The sequence below is a fragment of the Mastomys coucha genome, chromosome X (genome assembly GCF_008632895.1).
Source record: "Mastomys coucha isolate ucsf_1 chromosome X, UCSF_Mcou_1, whole genome shotgun sequence".
In the NCBI taxonomy this organism is placed as follows: domain Eukaryota; kingdom Metazoa; phylum Chordata; class Mammalia; order Rodentia; family Muridae; genus Mastomys; species Mastomys coucha.
Genome location: NC_045030.1, coordinates 72,487,318 through 72,496,833, shown reverse-complemented (window position 1 = coordinate 72,496,833; position 9,516 = coordinate 72,487,318). Strand labels below are relative to the sequence as shown.

The 9,516-nt window shown below is 40.3% G+C and overlaps 1 protein-coding gene across 1 annotated transcript in view; it reads left to right on the top strand.

Annotated features, from left to right (window-relative positions):
• Positions 1–9,292, top strand: part of Tmem185a (transmembrane protein 185A) — an 11,587-nt gene extending 2,295 nt beyond the window's left edge. Inside the window, exons 2-6 of the mRNA XM_031363372.1 lie at positions 1,137–1,344; positions 3,502–3,585; positions 5,814–5,990; positions 6,529–6,652; positions 7,602–9,292. Coding sequence (XP_031219232.1) covers positions 1,137–1,344; positions 3,502–3,585; positions 5,814–5,990; positions 6,529–6,652; positions 7,602–7,846 — 838 coding nt within the window. The 3' untranslated portion in view covers positions 7,847–9,292. The remainder of the gene's footprint in view (positions 1–1,136; positions 1,345–3,501; positions 3,586–5,813; positions 5,991–6,528; positions 6,653–7,601) is intronic.
• Positions 9,293–9,516: the final 224 nt, after the last annotated feature.

Below are 9,516 nucleotides of genomic sequence, written 5' to 3'. Positions count from 1 at the left end.
TCCTCCTTCCTCTTCCTCTTTCTTTTCCTCTTCTTCTTTTTGTTTGTTTATCAAGACAAGGTTTCTCTGTGTAACAGGCCCAGCTGCCCTGGAACTCACTTTGTAGACCAGACTGGCCTTGAATGCACAAAGATCCACCTGCCTCTATCTCCTAAGTGCTAGGATTAAAAGTGAGCACCACCATGCCTAGGTTGTATAGCTCTTTTTTTATGGGAAAAATTCAGATATCTAATTCTTGTTTCTCAAAAAAAAATTCACTAATTGATACTTAAAAGTTACATGGCCTTTTTCCTCTGTTTTGATATTTTTCAAGTAAGGAAAAACAGTTTTGTTTGTGGCTAGCTGGATGTATAGTTTGCACAGGCACAATTATGCTCTTGTGACCATTATTCAGCAGTATGCTAGTGAGATCTACAGGAATTACCTGTGACATTCTTTTCTCTTTGTTCTAGTCTCTAGAATATTTATCACCCATACGGCAAGTGTGTCACAAATCTTTATCTGTATTTTGAATGAAATACAAATATCTGTATCTATCTGTATTATAGGCCTTTCAAATGCATTATAAACATTTTTTAATTTTAGTTTATTGTTTATGTTTATATTTATACAGATAATTAAAACTAATTTTTCAACAAAACTTTTAACTGTCTTTTTAATTTACAGGTTTTCAATTCATTATCATACTAAAATAAAGATTAATAAAAAGCTATTACTTTTTATTTGCATTTTAAAGTAGCACCTAAGAAGATTGCCATATCTTATTGAATGTAACCTACACTTGCAGATGAAGCTAAAATTATATTTATAGAATTGCATGAAATATGATTTGTCTAGTTTTTAATTCAGTGAGAAGTGAGGATCTTGAGATGTGGCAGAAATGATTAATAGAATAATCTTGGAAGTAACTCTGATAGTTGATTAAAGTTAGGAACCTAAGTATTCCTGGATATTTGCAAGATTGTCTATTAAAGATAGGTTTAATGTAGCTTTCTAATTCATCTTTTGTTTTGCATATTTACAGTTGAAATTCAGAATGGGAATTGACTTGGTATTTGCTGTGCACTATTGTGGACACATGTACTGAGGATTCTGAATGTGTTTTTTCTTTCTCTTCTTCTTCCATCCCCTTTTAGAGCAGAAGGAGAAACATGTGTGGAGTTTAAAGCCATGTTAATTGCTGTGGGCATCCATTTGCTCCTGCTGATGTTTGAAGTTCTGGTCTGTGACAGGATTGAGAGAGGAAGCCATTTCTGGCTTCTGGTCTTCATGCCATTGTTCTTTGTTTCCCCAGTGTCTGTTGCAGCATGTGTCTGGGGCTTTCGGCATGACAGGTCACTAGAGGTGAGATTTGTGTATTTAATTATGTTTTTAAAACATTTACTATAATGTCAGTCCCTTACTCTTCATCAGTAACAGACTAATCCTTAACTCTAGATTGTGGTTTACAAGAGAACAAAGACCTTCAGCTTTCTCCTAGTGTCCTGTCTTATAAGCTACCTGTGTTTGTTAGTCTTGTGAAGCAACAAATAGGATAGATAGAGACATACCTACAAAGAGAGAGACTTTAAGGAATGAATCCACATGGTTGTGAAGCTGGCAACCTCTATCTATAGAACATGTGACAGGCAGGCTGAGGACTCAGTGGGAGTTGACACGCTAGGTTTCCTCCTTTCCAGGAGAAAGCGTCCAACTGTCTGGATGATGGCTACTTACCCTACAGTGTTGAGAACAATCTCCTTTATAAACTTGATGCTGTCATAGTAACATATACCCTAGTATTTAATTAGATATCTTGGTAAAATAGTCCACCTGAATTGATACATAAAATTGAATTGTCTTGCTACCTCATACCCTATGCTGTCACTCCTTAGCTGTACTCTAGTTGCCTTATCATGATATACCCATATATTTATTATTTTTAATCAAGTATCTATATATGTAAGCCCTTTAGGCCTGAGAAGAGGACATATAAGATTAAATTAAAATGCTAAAACTAGTAATAGTAATAAAAAAAAACAGTTGTGGATAATATTCATAGCATCCTTAATCTGTGCCAAGCATAGTAATAAAAAAAAACAGTTGTGGATAATATTCATAGCATCCTTAATCTGTGCAAGCATTTGGATGGTCACTTTAAAAATAGCAGCAACTTAGTAAATATTTACAACAACCTGTGAGAGAGGTGCAGTTGTTTTTCCAGGAAGGATAATTTATTCATGGCCACACATTAAAGAGAAAGGCCAGCGTTCCAATTCAGTTAGGTCAAATCCAAAGCCAGAGCAATTAACTAGAAAGGAACTGAGGACACAAAGCAATATACTAGTAGATTTAGAGGAGAATGGGAAACAGTAGGACAGTGTTCAGGAGATAGTGAGCTCAGTTGGGGATCAGTTTAATGCCAGGTGCTTCTAGGAGAGCCATGTGGCAACTGCACACTGGACCTGTTATACAGCAGTATGGCTAGCTTGCAGGCACATTTCAGAACTAATCACTAGGCAATATGTTAATCTGCAGTGTTGCTGAAACTTTCCTCCACCCCAGGTGGTGTGAATGAGTGCTTCTGTGTGATTTAGTGAAAGGGATGTCTGTTTGGAATGCTAGAAGTATAGCCATTTAAGGAATGGATAGGGAGGCCAAGAAGAACTTCTCTGAGTGCTCACAGCATGCCAAGACTGTACAATATGATTCTTGAAACTCAGTAGTACAAGAAAGAAGGATTGATCAACCTTAAAATGCTCTCAAAATAGCCCAGTAAGATGCAGATATAAATATTCTGCTGCCTATTAGTAGTACTGAAGGCCTTGGTAAAGAGGAGTTGTCAGTAGCTTAGAATGAAAGATGAGGCAATCGGGCCTTATGTAGCCATCCTTGCCTCACAAAGCTGGAATGTACTCAAAAAGTGAGTTAGGCCAGGAGTGCTGAATCACAGGAGATGTGAGCTTACTTGTGTTTGGACATTTGGGGTTTAATAGGAAATTGGCAATTAGTTTCTTATTGGGAAAGGTCAGTAGCTCAGTCAGAGTTAATGATGCAATATCAAATCTATAATTGTTGGCTTAAGGTAACAAGGTCCTCAAAGAACTGGAAAACAGGCATGGGATTTATGGCAGATTTCTGGTTAGAAGTAGAAGCAAGCTTTAGGGTACGGGTACGTACAAATCAGCTGTATACTAATTCTTAGCAGAGGCAGAAAGGAGGCTTGGCGGAAAGCTATTGTAGATTGCCTCTTTCAAAAGGTCACTATCAAGCCAACACTCAGATCTTAAACAACAAAATGGCCAAGACCCCAACTAACCTTAAGAATGAAACAAGATATGTAATCAATTCCACTCAGCATGATCCCACTGTGCATTTCTGTTGCCAAAACAATCAGAAGCTTCCAGCACAGTATCATTAAAGTTTTACAGTTTTAAAATGTTCATTGCCTATGAGTGTGTTAAACGAATAACTACTATGTTCAATGCAACTTGTTTAACTGGTTCTTTTCTTCATCTTTAGCTAGAAATCCTGTGTTCTGTCAACATTCTTCAGTTTATATTCATTGCCTTAAGACTGGACAAGATTATCCACTGGCCCTGGCTTGTACGTAGCCTTTTTAAAATTTTAAGCAAACCTTTTATTATAAAAGTAATTCATATTTATTTCAAAAAATTTGGAAAAAAAGACAACCAAGCATGAGCAGCAACTAATGATCACATAGTACCAACACCGGGAGCTAACATAGTAGGCTTTGTTCCCTTGTACGGAGATAGTTGAGATTCATTTCTAGCCAGCTTTTTTGTTTTAATATAGCTTAAGCATTTGTTCTTAACAAATATCATTGTAAAGATAACACGTAAGGCTTCATTGACTCATAAGTTGCATTTATGAAACATGTCTAAATATTTCAGTTGCTGTTCATATTTGTGATTTCAAAATGTGCCTGTTTGTATATATGTTTTTAAGTTTTCTAAATTTTTAACTATACCCTACATATATATGTTTATGAAGAAGAGTAGAACCTTTCATTTTGTGTTTTTAATATATAATAATCAAATCAGTTTCATTACCATATTACCTCTGATGTTTATCGTTTATTTATGCAAAGAATGTTCAAAATGCTATTCTCTTAGCTATTTTGAACCATTTAATTATTATCAGTCATCATTCTGATGTTCTCAAAACATTACAAAATTTTTTATCTCGAACCTCTGGTGTGTTTTTGTGTATAAAAAAATCCTTGTTTAAGCAGGGTGGTGGTGGTGCACACCTTTAATCCCAGCACTTGGGAGGCAGAGGCAGGAGGATTTCTGAGTTCGAGGCCAGCCTGGTCTACAGAGTGAGTTCCAGGACAGCCAGGACTACACAGAGAAACCCTGTCTCAAAAAACCTATATATATATAGATATATATATCTATATATAGATATATATAGGATATATATATATATCCTATATATATCTATATATATATATCCTATATATATCTATATATATAGGATATATATATATATATCCTTGTTTATTATTTTAATGTTTTTTAGGAAGTATTCTAGAAAAGGTATTACTGAGTTATAGATAAATTTTAAGCTTTTGAGATTTTATTACTTTTATATATATGAGTATTTTCCTGAATGCATGTCCTAGAAACCTGCAAATTAGTGAAACATTCTTTATATATGGCACCAATAATATGAGCCATAAGATGAAATTATAAAGTTAGACTTCATAAAATAAAATAAAGGAAAAGACAGGTCACTGACTGTGGAAAAGGTTTTGCAAATATGTATCAAAACTTTGACTTCTGGCAAATACATACCACAGAGTCAATAAAAAAATAAGGACTTACTCATGTACACACACCCACACAGACACACACAGACACATAGGTGATTGAGGGAGTCAGTGACTGGTGTGGGATAACTCCAGATGAGAACAAACATGCAGAAGTGAGTGCTTGAGTAAACAGATAGGTGAGAATATGTGAATGACTGAATGAGAGGAAGGAGGAAGTCTGAAAGGGAATTCGAGAATAGGGCTGTGGAAGGAAGTGTGAGGGAAAGTTGACAGAATGAGAATGTAGCAGCGCGGAATAATTCTTACATGAGCAGCTAGACAGAGTGAGCATGAGGGACTATTTGAGTAAAGGAATGAGTGCCATGAAGAGGTGAGGCTGGACATGAAAGTAAGTGGGAAGAACTGAGTATATGAGAGCAAGGAGTGAGGAAGATGCAGGGGAGGAAAAGGGAATTCCACTGCTCTGGGTTACGTGTGTGGAGCATGAGGGAGACTCAGGGGAGGGAGGAGAGAGGAATACGTGAGCAATCATGAGTGAGGAAGTGAGCGAGGTGACAGTGGCTATGGGAGGGGCAGGGAGGACATGAGTGAGCAGGTAAGTAAGACGTGTGCTAGAGTAAACTTGTCAGTAACTGAGTTAGGGGGCAAGACACTGCGAGTAAAGGAATAGGAGCAACTGAGAGTGAAGGAGTGTGGGAGTGACTGAGAGGCAGGGAGCATGGGAATGAGTGGATGACAAAATGAGGGACTTAAGACTGAGGGAGTATATTCAGAAGAAACTTAAAATATGCCATGTTGGAGGACCAGATGGCCGCTTTTACCTGAATGGAAGAGGGCCTAATGACATTATTTCCTACATGGAAGTCCTCTGGTGAATGTGGTCTTTCCCATGCTATCTCCATGACAGTCCTGGACAGTAGGATTGTCTGTAGTCATGCTTCCCCTTGACTACCTGAACAGACCCAGCAAAATGATAAAGGCAGCTGCCAGAGCTGCAGGGAAGCTCTCAAGACATCTTGTTTCTACTCTTTTCCAGGTTGTGTGTGTCCCTCTGTGGATTCTCATGTCCTTCTTGTGCCTGGTGGTCCTCTATTACATCGTTTGGTCTGTTCTGTTCCTACGCTCTATGGACGTGATTGCAGAACAACGCAGAACACATATAACCATGGCACTGAGCTGGATGACCATTGTCGTGCCTCTACTTACTTTTGAGGTAAGCTTTCTACAGGAAATCTCTTCTGCTCCCACATTCTACCTTTATCTGGGGCAGCATCTACCATAGCTAGATAGGTATACTGCTATCCTTGTGGGAGAGAGACAGAGGGAACTTGGAACAGTGAGACTGTGCTTGTAGGACTCACAGAGAGCAGTACACCTCTCTACCCACAAGGCATTTGGCCACATCCAGCCTCTACTCTAAAAGGGTGTTGCACAAACTAGTTTTGTATTGGAGTTACGTAGGGAATACTAGACTAGATACTATTGACTCTTTTGAACAAACTCTGGGAAGGATTTCTCATAAAACTCCTGGCAGTGGGGATCTTTCAGCTGGTAGACTAGTTTGGCTCTGGAGGAGGATGCAAAATTTCTCATGGTCCTTTTTTCCCCTGGATGGATGCTGCCATTACCTATGGTGGTCTTCCCTTTTCTGAGATATGACAGAGGGAGGGATACCATGGGAACAGTTACAGACAGACTTGGTCCATGTTATGGTGATGTATCAATATTACCTTCACTTTGTCTTTCTCTAGATCCTGCTGGTTCACAAACTGGATGGCCACAATGCTTTCTCCTGTATTCCAATATTTGTTCCCTTGTGGCTCTCATTGATCACACTGATGGCAACAACATTTGGACAGAAAGGAGGAAACCACTGTATGTCCACAGACTAAGAAACCCTGTGTGTGTGTGTGTGTGTGTGTGTGTGTGTGTGTGTGTGTGTGTGTGTGTGTTCTGCACATGTGCAACTCTTTACAAAATGCTAAGACTCAGGGGTTCTGAATGTTCCTCAGTGGAATGGAATCTTTTCAGTTTCATGGAGCTAGATTACTCTGTCTTGACTACTGTCCTATGGCATGTGATTTGGAGATGGTCTTTGAAGAAGATACCATTCTCATAAGGCTGTGAGCTCCACTTCATGTAACCCAGAGAACTGTCTACCTTACATCCTTGGAAGGGGGGAGTGTAAAATGCAGTGCAGGCTGAGCTATTATTTTTATCCTGGGAAAGCCAGCACTAAGCTGACAGTCCCCTGTTGAAGCAGCACAACTCATTGACCTAGTTTGAGGGGTTCCCATGAGGTCAGGCTCAGCTTTGACCAGTTCCTTCTTGTGTCTACTCAGATTTCAGATGGTTACAGGAATCCTTTGCTTAAATATCACTCTATCACCAGTTAGTTTAACCTTGGTCTAGAAAATGGGAAGAAGGTGGTATGGTCTAGGTTTTGCCAGAATTTGAGAATTGCTTTCCTAGTAAGTGGTTCTATAGCTCCAGCTTCTATCTGAATCAATAGCTAGCCAGGTAAAGCTGCACTCTCTAGCCTACCTCACCAGTTTTCAACCAGGAGCTCTGATTACAGGCTGGAGAATCATCACCTTTCAAATAAGGACCTGGGGATCCTGCCAATAGTAGCCTGGGGTCTCACTCTGAGAACTTTGGAGCCAGAGGTCTCCATTCCTCTGCTTATTGGGCAGTTAGATCCTGGCCATGCTTTACTTCTGAGGAACCTGGGTGAAGTGATACATAGTGCCAGTAGAACTCCTTGTTCAGGAAAGTTGTGACATGAAAGCCTAGAGTTTGAAAGGGAAAAATTCTTATTTTTCAGGGTGGTTTGGTATTCGCAAAGACTTCTGCCAGTTTCTGCTTGAAATATTCCCATTTTTGAGAGAGTATGGAAACATTTCATATGATCTCCACCATGAAGATAGTGAGGAAACAGAAGAAACCCCAGTTCCAGAACCTCCTAAAATTGCACCTATGTTTCGCAAGAAGGCCAGGGTGGTCATCACCCAGAGCCCTGGCAAGTATGTCCTTCCTCCACCCAAACTAAATATTGAAATGCCAGACTAAAGCACACCACCAGGGCAAGAGTGTGTGTGCGGTGAGACACACACTCCTACTTCCCTTGCCCCTGACCTAGACCTGGAACCTCGGACCTCCATCTGAAGCCTCGTTTGCATCCAGTGTCAACCAGCCACTCATAACAACATAGGTGGCAGGGACTAAGGGTATCTATCAATGTGGATGCCAGGGACACATGAGCAAAGAACCTGTTTCTTTCTGTATGGGTACCTGAAATGTGTTCTTATTCCTGTGGTACGAACCCAGGGATGACTGCTGCCTAGGCCCACAGAAAGCACATCTGTGGTCTGGGCAGATTTTTCTAGTGCTAAAATTCCTATCCAAGTATTGAATGCTGTGGTTCTTATGGGAGCACTTCCAGCTGTGGCTCAGCTGTGCTGCTTATAGGTATCCAGTGGGGACTATAAGTAGGTCTGTACACACCTGTTGTTCAGATACAGCCCAGCCTTGCTTTCCTTGTCCCTGCTGTACAGAAATTTAGCTTTAGACAGGATGACAGCAGGTTTGCAGGGCCTCATCAGTGAGCCCTTCCCAAAGGCATGATTCCATGCCTGTATAGTATTTATACAGCTATTTTAGCACTGTAATATAGTGTCAAATCCTAGTTCTGTACAGCATATTCTCTGTTAAAAGTATTTTTTTACAAGCTTGTGCTGGAGATGGATGGGTTAAGCCATGAGAGAAGCAGATAGAGCCCCACCTTCACTTACCATGACCACGGACAGTCTGGGATTCCTGCTGTGTCTCAGACAGTTGCCCCACCTTCACTCACCATTACCACGGACAGTCTGGGATTCCTGCTGTGTCTCAGACAGTTGCCCCACCTTCACTTACCATGACCACGGACAGTCTGGGATTCCTGCCAGTGTGGCTACTACAAGTGAGGAGAGCTCTGTGCTTTTCCAGTATGCGGTGTGGGAGAAGTGGCTTAAAAGCCCAAGAAATGCCCCTTGAGACCAGGACACTAGAGAAGGTTACCAAGGCAGGCCAGAAATAGCCAGGGACTCCTGCAAAGTCCAGAGCATTCTGCCTACCTGCAAGAAGAACACTCCATATTGGGCATGCAGGTACTGTCACCTGTCAGCAGTTTCTCCAGGCTCTGTGCTGGTATAGCCAGCTCAGAACCCATCCTACCAGAAAATAACCTTCAGTCTAAATCAAATGATTCATTTCCCAATGGAAGTAAAGAGAGCTTTGATCTTCCTGATCAGGAGGTGCAATGTGTTTTCACGGTCATCTTATCGTGGCTTCAGCCATACATAATTGAAGTCTACTATGACCCTAATCCTACCATTGGCACAGGCCTTCAGTGAGCCTGTTCTGTTTCAGGAGAAAGGGGAAACAGTGTAGCATTTTTTGTTAGGTCTCTTAAAAATGTGGTTCAATCCACTATTTTTTGCTCCTGTAGTTCAATAAACTGGTTTGTTTAACATGTGTACTGTGTGTATTTCACTCTGTAGGAAAACTGGAATTATTCTCGCCATGCCAAGGACATCCTCTGGCTACCACAGGCAACTAAAGCAGGCAGGTAGAGTGAGCATCCTTTGCTGTTTCTTCAAGCAGCAGTAGAGGGAAGAAACTGTTGCCATCCATCCCTAGTGCTTGCTTTTTTTCTTTCTTTCTTTCTTTTTTTTTTTTAGATATTTTCTTTATTTACA